Below are 21,763 nucleotides of genomic sequence, written 5' to 3' on the forward strand. Positions count from 1 at the left end.
TTCTTCATTCTCCTTTGCTCCAGGTGGGTTGAGACCCATTGATGCATCTTAGATGGCCACTTGCTAGCGTTTAAGACCCCAGATGCCATTCTCCAAAGTGGGATGCAGAATGTTTTCTTAATAGATTTTATTATGCCAATTGACTTAGACGTCCCTTGAAACCATGGTCCCCAAACCCCCACCCATGCTATGGTGGCCTTTGAAGCATTCAGTTTATTCAGGAAACTTCTTTGCTTTTGGTTCAGTCCAGTTGTGCTGACCTCTCCTGGATTGTGTGTTGTCTTTCCCTTCACCTAAGATAGTAGAAACACAATCTTAACAATCACAGTCCACCCCTTGTCAACTTGGCACCTGCACACATCTCCTTAAACCATACATAATCTCTGAATAAAGACAATTATAAAGTCATACTTGCACCTAACATGATACAACTAACACATGTACAACCAAAAATGCACTAGCTCTGTTTACAGCTTATATTTTATAAGAAAAAAAAATAGTTGATGCACACATACAAGGAAGAAACACACATAATAACTATAGTCCTTGTTTCTAACTGGTCATGTGGTCATTACTGGTATTTAGAACTCCATTTCTCCACCAATCAATCCGTATTCCCTTTACCCTCAGCAAGCACCTCAGCTGGTCGTGTTTCATTGCCTGGTGGGGTAATCCAAACCTTCATTCCCACCTGGGAGCATTCCTCCCTTTGGAACTAAGACCTCTTGACCTGCAGAGCATAGTGTTGCAGGAACAGGAAGCAAAAGTTTGCTAGTGGTCACTAGGGGTAATAGTGGTGCCACTCCCATTTTTACCGCTTGAATCCTGGACCCATGAATCCCGCCTATGGAAGAAACAGCACCATATATTGGGTGCTGATTTAGAACATATACAGCCTCCTGGAGAACATTTCCCCCACTTTACAAGGTATTGCCAGCTGCTTCAGAATGATGGGAAACATGGTAAGACCAGTGAATTTCATGAGCATAGGCCCATTGCTGCACTTCATTTGCTGTGAAGTGAGTCCTTTGATCTGAAGTGATGATGTTCAGGATACCAGGAGAATGGAGAAGGCATTCTGTAAGTCCACTGATGGTAGTTTTGGCAGAAGTATTGCATTCAGGGAGGGCAAATCCACATTCAGAGTAAGTGTCTATCCCAGTAGAACAAAATGCTACACTTTCCATGACAGAAGCAGTCCAGTGTAATCATCCTGACATCAGGTTGCTGGCTGATCACCTTGAGGATTGGCGCCATATCAGGGACTCAGTGATGGTCTCTGATGCTGGTATACTGGGCACTCAGCAGCAGCTGTAGCCAACTCAGCCTTGGTGAGTGGAAGTCCATGGTACTGAGGCCATGCATGACCTACACCCCTGCCACCATGGCCACTTTATTCATGAGCCCATTGGGCAATGACAGGAATGACAGGGGAAAGAGGATAACTGATTTCCACAAATCGAATCACCCTATCCACTTGATTGTTAAAATCCTCCTCTGCTGAGGTCACCCTTTGGTGACAATTCATGTGAAATACAAATATCTTCACTTCTTTGGCCCATTCAGAGAAGTCTATCTACATACCTCCTCCCCATACCTCCTTGCTTTATTTTTTCAATCGTGGTCCTTCCACGTCCCTGACAATCCAGCCAAATCACTGGTCACAACCCATAAATCTGTATACAGTCACACATATGGCCATTTCTCCTTCCAAGCAAAGTGAAAAACCAGGTACGTTGCTCGAAGTTCTACCCATTGGGAGGATTTCCCTTCACCACTGTCCTTCAGGGAGTTCCCAGAAAGGGGCTATAGTGCTAACGCTGTCCACTTTTGAGTGGTGCCTCCATATAATGCAGGCACAAGTTTTCTCTTCCTCAGTCAACTGATCATAAGGAACTCCCCATGAGGCACTAGGCGAAGACTGGGAGACGGAAGGTAATATGACAGGAGTGGAGACCATGGGCATTTGGGCCACTTTCTCATGCAACTTACTTGTGTCTTCAGGTCCTCCTTGTGCCTGATCTTGTATATACCACTCCCATTTACTAATGGAGTGCTACTGTGCAGGTTCAACTTTTTGGCTCTGATGGTCAGAGAACAACCAGTTCGTATTGGGCAGCTCAGGCCACATGGTGACTTGGTGGCCCATGGTTAAGCATTCAGTCTCTACTAAGGCCCAGTAACGAGCCAAAAGCTGTTTCTCAAAAGGAAAGCAGTTATCTCTAGAAGATGACAGGGCTTTAGCTCCAAAATTCTAAGGGTCTGCACTGTGATTCACCAATAGGGACCTGCCAAATACTCCAAACAGCATCTCTATCTGCCACTGCCAATTCAAGGACCATTGGATCACCTGGATTACATGGCCCAAGTGGCAGAGCAGCTTGCATGGCAGCCTAAACCTGTTGCAGAGGCTTCTCTGCACTCAAAACTACCAGCTTTTTGAGTCACTTGATAAATAGGCCAAAGTAGCACACCCAGGTGAGGGATATGTGGCCTCCAAAATCCAAAGAGGCCCACTAGATGTTGTGCCTCCTTTTTAGTTGTGGGAGGGGCCAGATGCAATAACTTATCCTTCAGTTCAGAAGAAATATCTTGACATGCCCCACACCACTGGACCCCCTAGAAATTTTTGTCATATTAATTTCCTACAACTTAGCAAGCAAATGTTTTAGCAAGAAGTCCAGAGTCACTGACACTTCTTCCTTCCTAGGTTCAATCAGCATAATGCCAACAATATGTAATGGAACAGTGTCAAGTTTTGTGGAAGGTAAAGGTGATCATGGTCCCTGCAGACTAAATTATGACACAGGGCTGGAGCGTTGATATAGCTCTGAGGTAAGACACTGAAGGTGTACTGCTGGCCTTATCAGCTAAAGGCAACCCACTTCTGGTGGTCCTTCAAAACAGGTATGAAGAAAAAGGCATTAGCCAGATCAATAGCTACATACCAGGTACCAGGAAATGTATTAATTTGCTCAAGCAATAAAACTACATCTAGCTGCAATTGGAGTCATCACCTGGTTAAGTTTTCGATAACTCACTATCATTCTCCAAGATCCATCTGTTTTCTGCACAGGCCAAATAGGTGAGTTGAATGGGGACGAAGTGGAAATCACCACCCTTGCACCCTTGATGATGGTAGTAATCTCTGCAATTACTGCAGGAATGTGGTATTGCTTTTGGTTTACTATTTTCCCAGCTGGGGCAGTTCTGATAGCTTCCACTTGGGTTTTCCTATCATAATAGATCTTACTGCACTTGTCAGGGATCCAGTGTTGGGGTTCCACCAGTTGCTGAGTATATGTATTCCAATTATGTTTCTGGAACTTGGGAAAATCACTACAGAATGGGTTCGGGGACCCACTGGACCTTCTGTGAGCTGGACATGAACTAAGACTCCATTTATAACCTGACCTCCACATGCCCCCACTCTGACTGATGTGCTACAGTGATGTTTTAGGTCCCATTGGAACTAGGGTCAGTTCAGAGCCAGTATCCAGCAATCCTCCAAAAGTCTGATTATTTCCTTTTCCTCAATGAACAGTCGCTCAGGTAAAAGGCTGCAGATCACTTTGGGAAAGGTTGGGAGATAGACTAACCATGTAAGTTTTCCACAGTTTAGTGGAGTCCTTCCTCAAGAGGATCAAAACCTCCCCTTCATTCAAGGAGTTGTGTGGTCTGTAAACTTGATAGAGTATGGGAATTGACTGAAGGGCCAGTCACTATTCTGGTGACTCCTGTTAGACTGCTTTTCACTTGAACTAGAATTGATCTGTTTGTACAGATTAATATTTAGTAGATTTCCTATCTATTTCACTCCCATGGACACCACGGCTAAGTAGGAACACCGTAAGTCCGTAAGAGTCAGACTATTCTGACTACCGCTTAGACTCTGCTGTCCGTTATGGTAACCACACCCACCCTGTCTTTATTGAGTGCCGACACTTGGTCCCTCCTACCATGGGGTCCAATCAGCCCCATTGTAGTTATCTGTCTTAATTCAGTCAGGGAAGTCCCCACTGTCAAACTTGACTTAAATAAAATAGCAATCACAGCAGTTTTCAAGGGGCTCCCTTCACAAATTTGTTCTTCACCATTGTGGTAAAAGGTGTGTCCTCTGGCCTTCTATGTATGGGTCTGTGGGTCTAACCTGATAAATTCACTCTAACATCCCAATTTTCCTAAGCCTTTAGGGACACCTTCTTCTACAGTACACCAAGGCAGGTCTGTTATTTCAACTTGATTTAGTGTAGGCCACCACCATGTAATCCATGCTTCAGCAACTCAGCCAAATAAACTATTAGATCCTTTACTAACCTCCTGAGCTGAAACACTGAATGAAGAATCTGTGCTTAGTGGGTCCATATCAATAAACTCAGACTGACCCATCTTTATGTTCCTTCCACTATTATCCCACACCCTTAGTAGCCATTCCCACACATATGCTCCAGGTTTCTCTTTGTACATATTAAAAAAGTTAAGCAATTCTTTTGGAGTGTAGCATACCAATCCCTTGGTCACACTTTGTACTTCACCTTTTTAGGCTTGCTGGGACTTAAGTATAGTTATAGGTCTAGAAGCCAAAATGGGTGATGGGGATGTGTTTTGAGAACATTCAGCTTTGTCTTTTAAGGCATCTACCTCAGGAGATGCTCCAGGCAATGACTCAGACAAAGGCTCTTCAGACACAGTCAGGTTAATCTCATCAGATGGGGATGGAGTGGCTAATGGCTTTACTGGGGAGGGTGGCTTAGCAGACAAAGATGGAGTAATTTCTTCAGATGGGAGTGAGAGGGCTGCTTCCACTGGCAGAAGTGATTCAACAGAATTTAGGGGCTCAGTGTCCTCAGTTTCCTGATTATCTGTCCATGTGTCCCCATCCCAAGTTTCAGGTTCCATTTCTTCCCAAACAAGGCCCTCACTCCAGGTTGGGAATTCAATTGGCACTGTAAATTCAGCCACTCTTATGGTAAGACTGGGTTTGGTTTTTGGCAATATCAGCTCTGTTACTACAAGAAATAAGGCTTTCTTTCAAGGCACAAGTGGAAGCTGTGAAATTGAGCTTTGACTCTGAAGCCCTGAGCTCATCTATTTCTTTCCCCACTTTGTCTAGTGAAAGTAGGACCAACCAACCAGTTTCATTACATTTCTCATTATGACAAAATTGTAGAAAGGTACCAAACATACCTGATCTATTGGTGATGATACTTTGCCATGTGTGTATTGCCACGTCACACCACGGAGTAGCAGGGCCTGCTTTACTACTGGAAGCAGAGTCATCAACATCTTTAAGATTAACAAGCATTGAGAACCAATTTAGAAAACTCATCCTTACTATTTTTTTTCTCTTGGTACCAAATGTCTTATGCTAGGTTCTCTAGAGAAGCAAAACCAGTGAATCATATATATATACACATATACATGGCGGGGGGGTAGGTATTTATATCAAGTAAATGGCTCACACAGCTTTAGAGGTTGGAAAGTCCCAAGTCCGTGGATCAGGCTGGAGGCTTCTGCTGACTCACGTAGCTGCAAATTCAAGATCCAACCTGCAGAGGTTGTTGACCAAGTTCGGCAGTCAAGCTGCTAGCTCAAGTCCCAAGAACTGGAGGTCAGATGATCAGAGCCAGTTGTAGGATCCAGAGCAAGCAAAAGGCTTGCCATAAAGTCCACCTATATTGAATGCAGGCAACACCCCCAGGAAACTCCCTTTTAACTGATTGGCTACTCACAGCAGATCCTATCATGGAGGTGATCACATCATATCAGATCTCATCATGGAGGTGATCACATCTTCATACGACTGCCAAACTACATCATAACTTACAAACCACTGAGAATCATGGCCCAGCCAAGTTGACACACAACCTTAACTATCACAATATTATAGAAACCTGAAGTGGTAGCATCCAATCCCCTGCCACTGCCTTGCTTCAGGCTCTTATTATCTCTTACCTGGATTTTTAAAATAGCCTCCCGTCCCATCTCACTGCCTCTAACCTCTCCCGACTTCCAATTTATCAGCTTTACTACTGCCTGAGTTCTTGTTACCCCTTGTTTAAAATCCTTCAATAGCTACTTCACAGTCTAATCCCTGCTGACCTTTCTGATGATATCTCTAACTCTTCTATCTCGTCTCTTTTCTTCTGATCACATTGATCTATGTGAAGTCCCTGAATGTACCCGGTACTCTCAAGTCTCATGGCATTTTTCCAGGTTGTTTCATCTTCTTGGAATGTCCTTCCACCCCCTTTTCATCTGGAAAACTCCTGCTCATCCTTTAAAAATCAGCCTAGGTGACACTTCTCTTCTGTTGTCTTCCCTTCCCCTACAAAGTTAGGTGCTTCCTTCTTAGGATCCAATAGGACTCTGCACATACATACCTCCATCAGGATATATATTACACAGTGTGGCAATGGTTCAATTCTTTTTCTCCCCTACAAGATAAGTTAATCTTTGATATTAGGGGATCATAACTTAATCATCTTTGCACTACCAACCTTAGGTAAATGCTCAATATATGTTTACAGTTGAAAGAATACGCACAAAGTATTCTATTAGTTAATGTGGAAGAGACAAAAGAATAGGCTATAGTTGCTGATTTAAAGGGTGCAGATCTTAAAATAGTGTGGAGATTATAAACCTCAAAAAAATATCATGCAAAATACAATAATTTCTATGACACGGGTATGCCTTTTGTACAAGGACCACAGAGGTAAATTAAATAACTACCACAACTTAAGAATTAAAAAGTCTCCCTTCCTCCTCGTCACTCTCCCTCTTTTCTTCCCTCCCTTCCTTCTTTCCAACATTTATTCAACACCTACTTAAGGAGTGCCCACTATGTACAAGGCATAGTTCCAGGCGCTGGATACAACAGAGAGCAAAACAGACACTGTCCCTTAATTCATATAGCCTTGATCAAATGGGGGATGGGGGAGACCAAAAAATTGATTAAAATAAAGTGTCAACAGGGGAAGGAGGTGCTTGGGGAGCACATGAGAAAGGGACAAAGACAAGGCAGAGGAAATACTGTCTAAACTGCAATATGAACTAAACTGAAATATGAACGAAACTGAAATATGAACAGGAGTTGGTGAGATGAGAATCAACTGAGACTGGCCGAGTTTGTTTTTGGTCGAGGGAATAGTTTATGCAAAGACTCAGAGGCAAAACAGCATGGCACTAAAGTAGCTAAAAAAAGTGAAAGCTGGCTGATGTGCAGGATTGGAGGGGAAGAAAATTAAGAGAAGGTAGGGACCAGGTCACTGAGGGCCTGGCTTATATCAGGTAAATGGATTGGATAGGTGTGCTGGGTTGAACAATTCATGTCCACCCGGAACTTGTGATTATTGACCTTATTTGGAAATAGAGTTAAGATGAGGTTATACTGAATTAGGGTGGCCCAATACAACTGGTTTCCTTATAAAGAGGTAAATTTGGACATGGATGCACACAGAGGAGAATGCCATGTGAAGACAGAGACTGCAGTAATGCCACTATAAGCCAAAGAATGCCAAGGATTGCAGGAAACTACCAGGAATTAGGTGACAGGCGTGGAACAGATTTCCCCCAGAGCCTCCCCTGCCAACACCTTGATTTCAAATTTCTAGTTTCCAGAGCTGAGAAGAAATCTCTGTTGTTTTAAGCATCCAGTTAGTAGTTCTTTGTTACAGCAATCCTCGGAAACTAATACAAGGGAGCAAGACCAGAGGTAGGGAGACCAGTGAGGAGGGTTTAACGAATATCTAGTTGGTAGATGAAGCTTGTCTGCACTAGGGTAGTAACAGTGGTGGAGACAAGTGGGTGTATTTAAGAGATGTTTGGGAGGTAGAGGAAACCCTGGTTAAGAACTATAGCTGCTAACCAAAAGGCTGGCAGTTCAAATCCACCAGGCGCTCCTTGGAAACCGTATGGGGTGGTTCTACTCTGTCCTATAAGGTCGTTATGAATCAGAATCAACTCGATGGCAATGGGTTTGGTTTTTTGGGTTTTTTTGGGAGGCAGAACAGAGCCCTGGTGGCACAGTGGTTAAGAGCTCGGCTGCTAACCAAAAGGCTGGCAGTTTGAACTCACTAGCCGCTCCTTGGAAACGCTATGGGGCAGTTTTACTCTGTCCTATAGGGTCACTATGAGTCGGAATCCACTCGATGGCAACAGATTATTTTTTTTTTTGAGGTAGAACTGATAGGATTCAATAGCTGACTTGATAAAAGGGATGGATTAAAGGGGACTTTAGCCTTTTCTGTAAAATTTCAAAGGAAAATGTACTCAGGTATCAGTCATAGCTCTAAAATTAAAAAAAAATTAATCATAGTAATAATAAAATCAGAAGCCCTGGTGGCACAATGTTTAAGTGCTTGGCTGCTAACCAAAAGGTTGGCAGCTGGAACCCACTAGCCACTCTGTGAAGAACGGTGTGGCAGTCTGCTTCCTTAACGGTAACAGCCTTGGGAACCCTATGGAGCAGCTCTACTCTGCCCTATACAGTCACTATGAGTAGGAATCAACTTGATGACAACGGGTTTTGGTTAATAATAAAAACAAAGGGAACTGTAACTAAGTAGGTGTCACACTTGACCACAATTCAATCAACTTAGCATCAGGCATCTTCTACTTCATTCATGTTCCCTACAGGAATTTAGTCTGTGATTCCTGGTCTTTTACAGAAGTCATTTCATGGGAAGAGAAGGCCATTGCATAGCACAGTTTCCCTCCATCCCCTCCAGGCTGTTGGTGTAGAATTTGTCATCCAAGCATTGGCTTTGAGGTTCCAGTGGCTCACCATATTAGAACTCACCTTGGCAGCCGTTCTTCCTTTAAACTAAAGATGCTGACATGAAAACTGACAACTGAACAAAAATTCTAGTCGTGAAAGCTGCCAATCAGCCATTTATTTGGTATTTAATGTCTTTTCTTTCTTAAGTCTTTTATATACATGACCAGGCCTACATGTTTTCTCCTTCACACATGAATTTTTTGTAATTCTTATTGTCAAGTCTGCTTACCTAAGAATGGCATCCAACCAGACATATAAACCAGTTGTCATGGAGTCAACTCCGATTCATGGTGACCCCATGAGAGTTGTCAATGGCTGACTTTTCAGAAGCAGATCACCAGGCCTTTCTTCTGAGGCTCATCTGGGTGGACTCAAACCACTGACTTTTTGGTTAGCAGCTGAACATATTAACTACCTGTACCACCCAGGGATTCCAACTAGACATATAAGCTCAAATAATTCTACTTGTTACAGGTTGGCTTCCTATGAAATTTGCATGCAGGAGTACTCCTGAGAACAGCACCCGTGAGGCTGTAAGGGAAGCAAGATTGGATGAAGCGACAAATTGAACTGTAATGCAGTCAAGGCAGCAGCTTCCTTCAGCTGTTCTCTGATCCTACAGGAAGTCTGGAGCTCAGACGGTCCTTCAGGGTTGTTCCTAACTAAAGGAAGTGGGCTTTGCCTTTATGTCCCAGCATTAGCCAGTTATTGGATGCACATTGGGGGTGGTGGTACCTGACCTTGGCCAAAGCAGTTCGCTTCAGTCAAGGGCAAGTCCTGGAAAGGGTCTCGGCTGATAGCTGTCAGCTCCAACACTCCCAGCAGTTTAGGGATGAGTAGCTCAGTCCTGAAGGAGGAATCTAGGCAGTGCATCACAGTATCCACTACACCTCTCATTCTTACTAATATCAAAGATTAAAAATTTTTCATTTGTACAGAACAGTTTGTATAGTGGCTTTACACACAGCGTTTAACATAATTTTCACAACCACCCTGTGATTAGAGCCCAATAAGCCTGTTTCTGCAAATGAGGAAAGGCTCAGCGAGGTTAAGCGACTTGCTGTACAAGCTGGTACGGAGCTCTGTATTCACATCTCGTCACTTTAAGATCAGTCCTGTTTTCACCATTTGTTGATGTGTGGGGATAATTTGGGTTTTAACTCTATCAATTGTATTTTATCATTTAAAAAACTTTTAAACAATGCATTAAAGCACATTATTAAACTGTCTACCTCTTCTGTGTAACCCTTTAGCTTACTGATGGCCTGTAGATCACTTCACTCTTGAGGCACTGTTGGATATATAGTTGCTACTACCTTAATTGTACAGAAGTAATTTTATCCATTTAATTTTAAATCCAGTAACTGAATACATCAGGGTTTAAAACATTTTAAAGTATTTAAACTTCAGAAGTTTTAAAGCCCTGCATCAAACTTTATACTGGAACACAGTTCTTGTTTGTCAATTTGCTGCAGCCTCTTCACTGACAGCTTGCATTTAAAATGTTCTTTTATATACACTTTCCCAAAGTTAGAATGTTTAGGTATTTCGTGCTTGGTGAAAAGTAGAGCCATTTGACACTGTGTGGGTGATAGAGAACCTCAGTTCATAAATGCCTATGAGGGTTGGCGTAGCCCACAGACAAATATCCCGCCAAAGGGTAGTTCTAGAACGAAGGAGGGAAGAGGTGGATGGGTGGGGGCTTGTCTTTCATAGGCTGGTGATGCCAGAGAGCTCTGGCCGTTGGTCCACTGTGGGCAGAGACACAAATCATGAAAGTGGAGAGGTGGGAGGGATCTTAAAAGTTATCTACATTCAAGAATTTCCTTTACACTTCCCCGACAGAAATCATTCATCCTCTGCATGAACCATGCTGGGCTCAGACCACTGCTGCGGGGTTCTAACTGAATTCTGCCTTACGGTGAAGATAATCTGCCTCCTTTGTAACTTGACCTATGGGTCCTCTTCATGGCTTCAGAAACAGTATGACCTAAAGACAGCTTTTATTTCAAATACCCAAAGAAAGCCTTTATTTCTCTCTATAATCTTCTGTGAATTAGCACAAGAGCTGCAACACTGGACTCTTAACCTGCTGGTGATTATGAGAATGACGCAGGACTGGGCAACATTTTGCTCTGTTTACATAAGGTCACCAGGAGTTGGAGCAGACATGATGGCAGCTAACAACATCATCTTCTCTAAGTCAACTGCACTGAATGGGGCTGGAAGATGGAGTAAGTGAAGGACTCTCCTACAAGTTCAGGCCCCCATTATCTCTTAGGGAGCACGAGTGGCACAATGGTTAAGTGCTCGGCTGCCAACCGAAAGGTTGGTGGTTTGAGCCCACCCAGCGGCTCTGCAGGAGAAAGGCTTGGCCACCTGCTTCTGTAAAGATTACAGCCCAGAAAACCCTGTGGGGCAGTTCTGCTCTGGCACATGGGGTTGCTTAGAGCTGGAATTGGCTTGATGGCACCTAACAACAACATTATCTCTCGCATTGATTGTGCAACCACTTCTCAACTTCCCTCTAATCCACTCCCCAGAGCGGCCCTTCTGAAATGCTTCTCCCTGCTTCAAACACTCCAGTAGCTTCCTATTGCCCTCAGTCAGAGGTCAACAAGGCTCACAAGTCCCTTTTATGCCCCGAGTTTTTGATCTCTGTACTCCAGAAGAAGAGCCCTGGCGGCACAGTAGTTAACATGCTCAGTTTATTTTTCTTTAATTTCTATTGCACAAATGAGCAGTTGCCTACCTGTGCATTTTTTTTTTTTTTATCCTGTTCTTTCTTACAGGAAGGGTGTTGCTGTTAGGTGCTGTCAAGTTGGTGCTGACTCATAGCGACCCTAGGTACAACAGAATGAAACACTGCCCGGTTCTGCCCCATCCTCACAATTGTTGCTGTTTGAGCCCGGTGTTGCAGCCACTCTGTCAATCCATCACTGAGGGTCTTCCTCTTTTTCGCTGGCCCTCTACTTTACCAAACATGATATGCTTCTCCAAGGACTGGTTCTTCCTTATAACATGACCGAAGTAAGTGAGTCGAAGTCTCACCGTCCTCACTTCTAAGGAGCATTCTGTCTGTACTTCTTCCAAGACAGATTTATTCATTCTTCTGGCATTTCATGGTATGTTCAATATTCTTCGCCAACACCGCAATTCAAAGGCATCAATCAATACCATTTCCTCTGAACTCCTGCATATGGTACTTACTTGCTCTGCACCTAAATACTTTTCAGTCATTAAATTTTCAGCTAAGACGTAGTAGCCAAGAAAAGGCTCTCTGACCCTCCTTCTGGGTGAAGTTTCATGCCTGTGAGCTCCTATAGCACTTATACCTCCTCTAACAAAGCAAGGTTCTTGCTGATTCATTCTCTGCAGCCTCCTACTCCCATGCTGAAGATGGTGAAGTACAGAGACTGGGACAGACAGAGGTGAATCACATGCTGTTGGTTATCATACACCTACTGAGACAGGGTGTGGTATAGGAGATTCGGAAACCCTGGTGGCATAGTGGTTAAGTGCTACAGCCGCTAACCAAGAGGTCAGGAGTTCAAATCTGCCAGACGCTCCCTGGAAACTCCGTGGGGCAGTCCTACTCTGTCCTAAGGGTCACTATGAGTTGGAATAGACTCGACGGCAGTGGGTTTGGTTTTTTTGGTTGGGTATAGGAGATTCAGGGCAGTACTGAGGAAAAAGCGCTGGCTTAGGAGGACTAGGACCCAGGCTTCCCCCTGCTGTTCTCTGCATGATGCAGGATAAATCATGTAAACTTTCCAGGCTGCAGTTACTTTATCCATAAAATCAGAAGGTGGGGCTTTCTGGAAGGACTCTTTGGCTCTAACATGCTATTATTATAACCTCAATTCATGCAGCAGGTGTCAGCAAATTTCTAAATGGTTTACGTACTTATTTACTTCTCATGATGACAAAACACTTTTGGAAAGTAATAAAGCAATATCTACATCAAAACATAAAGAAATTCGTACATTTGACCTCATTATCTCACATAGATAAATGTTTCCTCACAGAATAAAGCAAAACAAGGTGTTCACTGTAGTATTTTCTTCAAGCAAGAAACTAGAAACGACTTAAACGTCTAACATGAGGGGAGTTAAAATGATAGATTCACATGAAGCTATTAACATGATCATTATAAACACTATGTCCCATAAAACTCATTGCCGTCAAGTCAATTCCAACTCATAGTGACCCTATAGGGACACACTATGTGGAGACATAAAAATATCTGACACAGTAATAAAAGAAATAACACCAAATAATTAAAGGATAAGCTATAATTGGGCAAATAGGTATGGGAACTACTACAAAATGAAAAGAATTGTATTGGGATTCTGGGATTCCCAACTCTCTGTACTTGTCATCTAGGTACAAGTTTTGGTAAAGCGTCTTGATTTTTGGCAGGAGCTGTCCACCTTATTATCTGCTCAATACTTGTTAAAATACATAGATCTGCCTTTAAAGAGGAATACAGACTATCTCTTGCTCATTTTCTTGATAAAGAACATAATCTCAAACTTTGTTAAAAACTTAGGCATGAGAAATAGTATTTACAGAGCTCCTTAAGGGCATGTAACATATCCATTATATACTCCAGAACCGACAGAGTTGGAGCTCAAGAGCTCTTACTAGCCCACACGTCCTGAGACTAAAATTCAAAGTACAGAATCAAGCTCCGTTGAACTGTCACCACCCCATGGTTTCTAAAGTTTCTCGCCTTTATGTCCAATGTTCAGATGGTGTGATATAATAAAAGGTGCCCTGGATGGTGAGAAAAACACATGGCTTCTGGTCCCAGATCTCTGTTGCTAATTAGCCACGTGACTCTCGGCAATGGCTATCACATCTCTGACCTTTGTTCATCTATAAGATGACTGGATGAAACAAGACTGGTTGTTTCTTAAAGCCTGGCTCTCAGGCCATCTGCTTCAAAAGCATCTGGGGGTGAGGCAGGGGGGTGGGCTTGTTACAAAAATATACAATCCTGGGCCCCAGCACAGTTCTACTGAATCAATGTTTTTGGGTATGGAGCTCAGGAATCTGGTTTTAAAAATAAGCTTCCCCGATGAGTCTTAGGCTTATTATAGTTTCTTTTCTAAACTTTTTAATTCAAATATAACACTCATTAAAGTTTGAGAATTATAAGATTAGAATCTCTAAGATCCCTTCCAAGTCTAATTGCAAAGAATTCTAAGAATCTGTCCATTCAACAAAATACACATAGGCACATTTCCTAAACACGCAACCACCTTTACAGTATCTTTTCAGGTGAGAGTGTAATTCTGCATTGTCTATACAACGCTATCCCAATGATGAGAAAACTGAGTGTTTCCAAAGGTCTGACCTGTGTCAAAGGCCAGTTTACTGCCAGAGAGTACCTTGGGTCCACTGAGAGTCTGGTTCAGGTTTGATTTGAATACAGAATTTCATTATACTCTCCATGGACACTGACCCAAACAATGTTCTATGGCAGAAGACCACTGCCTGGATGGGGAGGGAGGTATCTGGTGACTGACTATATTACAGAACTCTGTTACAGCCTCTATTATAACTCTATATTAAAGACTGACACTCTATTCAAAACCAACCAATCAAACAAACAAAAAACGCATGGAGTTTTTTTTGCCATGGAACCGTTTCTGACTCGTGGAAATTCCATGTGCAACAGAGTAGAACCGAGCTCCATAGAATTTTCAGTGGCTGATTTTTTTTGGAGTAGATCACCAGACCTCTCTTCCAAGGTACCTCTGGGTAGACTCAAAACTCCAACCTTTTGGTTAGCAGCTGAGTTAATTGTTTGTGCTACCCAGGGACTCTTGAAACTGTATTACAGTCACTTAAAACTGGGCTTCCTTTTCAATAAAACTCCAAGCTCTCTGATCTGCCTCACTGGCATCTGGGACACTAAACATGGAGGCAAATGGTATTTAAATATCTCCTGAGGTGGTACAAAGGTCACTGCGCCAGTATTTCTCTTGAAGTCAGCGGATTAAGTAAACCGCTTACCAGAGTCTTCCAGTTACTAAGTAGGGAGGTTCTCTTTTTTCCCAGACAACCAGGAATTATTAGGTAGTTGAAAACACATTTATTGGAGTACTCCCGCATCAAATAATTTGGCTGCCTTTAACACTGTTCTCCCTCACCCCCTCTTAAAGTTTTATACAAAGCCTTCATTTTTTTTTTTTTTTTTAATGTCCCATAAAACAGGTGTGGAAGCTTCCTGGTTTCCCACAAGTGAGCTGACATCTCATCCTCCTGTGACTACAGGCAAACTGCTGAGCTTGCCTGAGTTTCCCCAGCTATGAAGTGAAGGCCTGGACCTGAGGGATGCTTGATCTCTTCCAACTCCAACACTACATCTGTGTAGAGGAAGGCAGCATGAGGCAGGGAAAGAGCATGGGCTTTGGAGTTGGACAGACCCAGGCTGGAATTTCAAGCCTCAGTTTCGTCAACTGTATAATGGGGGATAATGATACATTATCTCCCAAGGTAATAAAAGCACCCAGCACAGAGCTTGGCATAGAAAGGCATTCCAGAAAGGTGAGCTTTCCTGACTTCCTATGCCCCCATCTCATCATGCATGTCTTTCAGGCCATACCTGGTTAGGCTTCCTCTTACTAAGAGAGCAAGAGGCAACCTCTCTGGTCCTTACTTAAGTGCAAAAACTAGCCCTCTGGGAAGGAAAAACCAGCTGCCTGTGGGTAACAGGTTCTCCGATTGATCCTTGCCAGGATCACCACTTTAGCAAGAAGTTACCATTTCAAGCCCGGATGAAATGTGGCAGGGCAGGAGGCAACTGTAGGCCTGAAGGAGTCCCACTATCACTAGAAGTGCACTGGGAGCTCACAGGAGCACTGCAGCAGATTCCCAAAGTCTCCTTGGGGATCAGGTGGGGTCACCTTCTCTGCAGTGAGAAGCCAGGGATGCTAACTGCACTTGAGAGCTGGAAGCAGCTGTGAAGGCTACCTTATTATAGAAGCGGCAACCAAGGAACAGGTGAAGTGATTTTCCCAAGGTCACACAATCAAGCAGCAAAGGTGAGAACAACCTCTTGGGATCCACGGGCTTTTACACTCAAGACCCTCTGCCTTTAAACGGTGATGCTGTAAGTACTGGTGAAGAGTTTGGACTGGAGGTCGGTAGCCCTTTCACCCCCTCCTCTAACCTCCTCCATCCAGCTCTGTGACTTGGGACATGCAGCTTCTCCTCTCCTGGGCCTCAGTGGCCTCATCTATAAAAGCCAGATAGTAAATCCTGCCTGTCATGAGAATAAAAACCAATACTGCATGTATAGTGCTTAACAGTGCCTGGCACAGAATAAGCTTCAACAATTGTTCTAATGATCAGGGTGTTTTCAATCACCCCATATGCATGCAAAAGCTGGGCAATGAATAAGGAAGACAGAAGAAGAATATTGAATATACCACAGACAGCCAAAAGGAAGGATGGCAAGACTTCGTCTCACGTACTTTGGACATGTTATCAGAAGGAATCAGTCCTTGGAGAAGGACAGCATGCTTGATACAGGGTCAGCAAGGAAAACCCTCAAGGAGATGCACTGACACAGTAGCTGCAACAATAGGCTCAAGTATAACGACAATTGTGAGGATGGCGCAGGACCGGGTAGTGTTTCGTTCCGTTGTACATGGAGTCGCTATGAGTCGGAACCGATTTTAAAGCACCTAACAGCAACAACAACAAAGATCATGAATGAGAGTTTCACGGAAACTTTGTCACTCCCTCCCTCCCCCTCCCCCCCCCAGTTCCGATCAGAACGTTCCTCATCGACCTCCGTACATCATGCTGCTGTTGATGCCCAGTGCAGGGCAGGGCGTGTCCCCGGGGCTCACCTGGCGAGGCCAGCAGCACCTTCGCCCCGCAGCACTGGAAGCAGTGCAACAGGGACTTGGCGCGGATGTTGTAGTTCAAACACGCCATGGGACAGCCCAGTTTGGCCAGACCCAGCCACAGCCACACGTAGGCCGGCTCGTTGCCCATAAAGAGCGCCACGCAGTCCCCCTGGCGCAGGCCGAGATGTTCGCGCAGCGCCCGTGCCACCTGATTGCTGCGCCGGTCCACCTGCGCGTAGGTGAGCGTCTCATCGCGGAAGAGCAGAAAAGGCTTGTGTGGCGTCTGGCGCACTTTCTCCAGGAAAACCTGTAGGATGGTGCGCACTGGCCGCCGCCGCCCGTAGCTGCGCACCCGCCGGGCCACGCCGGCCACCCGCAGGAAGTAGCCCACGTCCTGGAAGAAGTACGGACAGCACACGTTCACCAGCAGCGGCAGGAGCAGCAGCCCCGCCAAAACGGTGTAAATGGCCGGCAGCATAATGGCGGCGGGGCCCGGTGACCCCGTGAGGGCAGAGGGCGCACCTCGGGCGTGCAGCGCGGCGGTGGGGCGGGCTCGGGGTAGACGGCGGCAGGCTGCGCGGAGGCGCAGGACGGCGGGACCGGCGGATCGCGGCGAGGCTGACCGACAGCGGAGCGTCTGGGCTGTCGGCACCGCTGCAGGCTTCTCGCGCAGGGCGGGTGAAGTCCTCGGGGCGGCCCGGGTTCCCCTGGGACCTGCCGGCTCAGCCCGCCCCCTCGCGGGGCGCAGCCACCTGCACTCTCACCCCGCCCCTGCGTCCCCCCCAGCCGGGAAGGCGGCTCTGCGGCTCTCGAGGTCGTGGCTACCGCTCCGCCGGAGTTGGGAGGTCCGGGGTCCAGTCTGGACTCCCTGTGTTGTGCTCAAACAACTTTACCTCTCGGAACCACAGACTTCTTACCAAATGGTGATGCTGAGACGCACTTCGTGGATGCCGAGACAGAAGGCTGGCATGCAACGCGTAGGAATATTGCTATTTATTGTTACCACGAATCGAGTGTCTTATAGACAGGAGTTATTGTTATTATCGATAAAGTGCTTTATACATGTGAGACAGCCCTGTTATTTGCTAATAGTTGGTACCAGCTGCTACTGCCAAACCAGAGTCCCATCTCTCCTTCCTGGTCCCAAGGGGTTCTACCTGTTTTCTTTGTTTCACTTTTGTTCCTCCGCCCCTCCCGGCACAATTGCCGGGAAGTCTCCTCCGGTGAAAGCTTCAAGGTTGAACGAAAGCGCCCGCGGTAGTCGCGTCCAGCTCACCCCAGCCCCTGGGCGGGCGGTCGGTGAGGACCGGGCGCTCTGGTCCTAGTTGGCCCCTTCTGGCCCAGCGAGACCTGATGTGGCAAGAAGTACCGCTACACCTGGCCACATAAAATCTATCTCCGGGATTATTTTGATTTGCTCTAATTATTTTGTTCTGTGAAGTGATTTTCCGTCCTGTGTGGAAGATTCTCTGATATTGTCAGTCCAGTTCAAAAGTGGCTCTGTCAGGTAATAGTGCAATACAGAGAAAAGTAAATGCAGTTGGCTATCATTTCTCAAATGCCATTTTTTTAGAAGTGTGACCCTTTCATTTAATTTCCCTTAGTACTACTTTTATACAGAGAGAATACTCACTACTAAAAGCTGACTTTTACTTTCTTCTGTGGCCATCCGTCTTTCTTCTTGTTATAACTACAGGTAATGAATTGCTTACCCTGTGCCAGACCCTTAGCTAGGAGCTTCGCTGTATTATATTTTTTGAAGACTCGCAGTCATCCTATAAGGTTGGTACGTCTATGCTCATTTACAGAGGAAGAAAGGGAAGTTTAGAGAGGTGATTTGGTGGAGCAGTGGTTAAGAGCTCAGCTGCTAACTAAAAGGTCTGTAGGTGAATCCACCAGCCTATCCTTGGAAACCGTATGGGGCCATTGTACTCTGTTCTGTCCAGTTGCTGTGAGTCAATCAAGGGCAACAGGTTTGGTTTTGGTTTGGTTTAGTAAGTAATGCAAGGAGCCGTAGTGGGGCAATGGTTAAGGCTCAAACCCATCCACACTATTTAGGACAAAGACCTGGCAACTTGGCACAGCCAGGATTCTCAGTGGTTTGGTAGTTATGGTGTAGTTTTGCAGTTGTATAATCATGTGATCAATTCCATGATGAGATTTGATATAATGTGATCACCTTTGTGATGGGATCTGCTGTGAGTAGCCAGTCAGTTGATAGGGAGTTTCCTTGGATGTGTGGCCTGCTTCCAATATAGGTGAACTTTCTGGCAGGTCTTGTGGACTTTTTTCTACTCGGATCCTGCAGCTGGCTCCTGTTTGTCAGACCTCTAGTTCTTGGGACTATAGCTGAGCAGCTTACCTGCTGTCTTGCCTGCTGACCTTAGAGTTCGTTGGTTTCCACAGCCTGTGAGCCAGGAGAAGCCTCCAGTGAGACTCACGGACTTGGGATTTTCCAGTCTCTTCAACCACGTTTCCTCGATATAAATCTCTCTCTCTCTCTCTCCCTATTTATACACTTTACTGGTTTTACTTCTCTAGAGAACCCAGCCTAAGGCAGCAGCCAAGCACTTTAACTACTTGCACCACCAATGGGCTGAAAGGGCATAGTAACCTGTAACCCACTGCTGTCCAGTCAATCCCAACTCATAGCGACCCTGTGGGATAAAGGAACACTGCCCCATAGGGTTTCCAAGGCTGTAATCGTTACAGGAGCAGACTGCTACATCTTTCTCCCACAAAATGGCTGATGGGTTTGAACCTCTGACCTTTCAGTTAGCAGCCAAGCACTTAACCATTGTGCTGTCAGGGGTTCTTATGGACATGGTAAGGCCCCTTAATTAATTTGTCCTGTCCTTTCCTTCTGTTTAGTTCAGATTCCAATGCCTCCTCAGATTCTAATGTTTTTTATTCACTCTTTTTTTTTTTTTTCCTCTTTGTTTCAGTTTGAGTAATTTCTATTGACCTATTTTCAGGCTTATTTTGTTTTCCTCAGCTGTGATAAGTGTATTTAAGTAAGTCTTCATTTCTCATATTTTGTTTTTATTTCTAGCATTTTCATTTGACTCATAGTTTCCATCTCTTTGCTGATACTCGCTCTCTACTCATCCCTGTTGTCTACTTTTCCCACTAGATTCTAAAAACAAACAAAACCAAAAAAAAAACAAACTTTTTTTTGGCAATAATTTCAAACTTAGTTTCTGATAAGAATGCCTTTGATTTGATGTTGAATTTTACTGGGGGGAGGAGGAGATTATTGCAAATATAAAAATCATGCAAGAACACCTATCCTTTACCCAGATTCACCTATTTTAAAACATTTCCTTCCTTCCTTCCTCCCTGCATCCCTCCCCCTTTCCTTCCTTTTCTATATCCATGTACATAGCTTCATATACATTATGCACACACAGTACAGTTAACAATTTCATAAATTTACATTGATGCAGCACATTAAGCTAATATCCACATTCCAATTTGTCAGTCGACCATTTTTTTTTTTTTTCCTCCGGTGCAAGATCCAGTTTAGGGTCTAGCATTGCATTTGATTGTCTTGTTCCTTACCCGCTTTTAATATGGAACATTTCCACTTTCTTTGTCTTTTATAACACTGATTTTTTGTAGAATGTAACCTCCATATCTGACGTTTCCTGTTGATTGAGATTATGCATTCTTGGCCAGAAATTCTTGGCATAGATGATATTGTATCCTTTTAAGGTTATCACATCTTGAGGCACACGGTGTCCATCTGTTTTTTGTTGGTGGTGTTAATATTTAATCACTCAGTCAAAGCATTGAATTACCGTATACTACATTATATAATTACTGTTTTTTTTTTCTCCCTTGAAACTGTTAAGCAGTCTTTGGGTAGACATTTTATGCATGAAAATATCCTGCTCCTCAACAAAATTTCCCCTCTTATTTAGTACCTATTGATGATTCTTGCCTGATCTAATCTTTATCGTGATGGTTGCAGAGTGATGATTTTCCAACCTAGTAGTCTGTCCATATTTAAGTCAGCCTACAGCTTTCTCTTGTATGTAAGAGCTCTATCTGTCTATCTTTTTTTTTATTAGTATGGATTCAGCAATTCCTACTTTTCCAAAGGTTTGTAATTTACTACTGCATCTAATTACTTTGGTGTTCAAACTGTCTCAGATATGGCTAGTGAGAGTCTTTTCAAGATGGCTACTTTGCCCTTGTGACATGCTCCCATCGTTTTTTTGAGCACTTATTTTCTGGCATAACTTGATGTTCTAAGCTCATTTTGTACATGCTCTGCACTAGCTCTGGAATCTCTAAGGAGCCCTGGTTCCTCTTAGTGAGGAAAGCTATTAGAAACCAAGATCTGGGTTTCAGTGGAATGGACTAGGTAATACACACACAAAGATACACATGTACACACAAATATACACCCACATATACATATACGTGATGCATATGCTTGTGCACATAAATATACACGGACATACACATTTCAGAAATCATGAGTTCTAAGTGATACCTCCAAATCTAGTCCATCTTTATAAGGTTTTTTTTTCTTGCATTCCTTCATTCCACATTGGTATGTTCCTTCTTCCATAATGCTAGTTATGACTTCTGACAACATCAACAAATTTACTCATTTGCTCAATTCTATAAACATCTAAACTAGTTTCAGAATTGTTTTGTCCACATCATAATAATCAAACTTAAAAAAAATGGGCTCAGGATTTGCTTGAAATTCTCAGTGTATCTTTCTTTTTCTTTTAAAGCTTTTTATTACATGCTGTTAATATTCAGGACAAATCAGAGTTCCTTGTACAGGTAAAAACCAAAAACCCACTGCCATCCAGTTACTTCTGACTCACAGTGATCCCAAAGGGTTTCCAAAGCTGTAAATCTTTACAGAAGCGCACTGCCACATCTTTCTCCCATGGAGCCACTGGTGGTATCGAACTACCAACCTTTCAGTTAGTAGTCAATCCCTGACTTATATTTGAGTAACAACGAACCATACTTAACAACCATTCCTTTTGTGTGTGTGTGTGTGTGTGTGTGTGTATTTTAAACACTAGTAATATGCACTACGTACAAAGTTGCAGTGCCTAATTTGCTGATATTATCATTCTTATGCCAA

General features: G+C 44.0%; 1 protein-coding gene across 1 annotated transcript in view; it reads right to left on the bottom strand.

Moving 5' to 3' along the window:
• The window catches only part of SLC27A2 (solute carrier family 27 member 2), a 60,718-nt gene extending 43,593 nt beyond the window's left edge, over positions 1 to 17,125 (bottom strand). Inside the window, exon 1 of the mRNA XM_003420153.4 lies at positions 16,648 to 17,125. Within this exon, the coding sequence (XP_003420201.1) occupies positions 16,648 to 17,125 (478 nt within the window). The remainder of the gene's footprint in view (positions 1 to 16,647) is intronic.
• Between the last annotated feature and the right edge of the window lie 4,638 nt (positions 17,126 to 21,763).

This window comes from Loxodonta africana, chromosome 10 (assembly GCF_030014295.1).
Source record: "Loxodonta africana isolate mLoxAfr1 chromosome 10, mLoxAfr1.hap2, whole genome shotgun sequence".
Classification (NCBI taxonomy): Eukaryota; Metazoa; Chordata; class Mammalia; order Proboscidea; family Elephantidae; genus Loxodonta; species Loxodonta africana.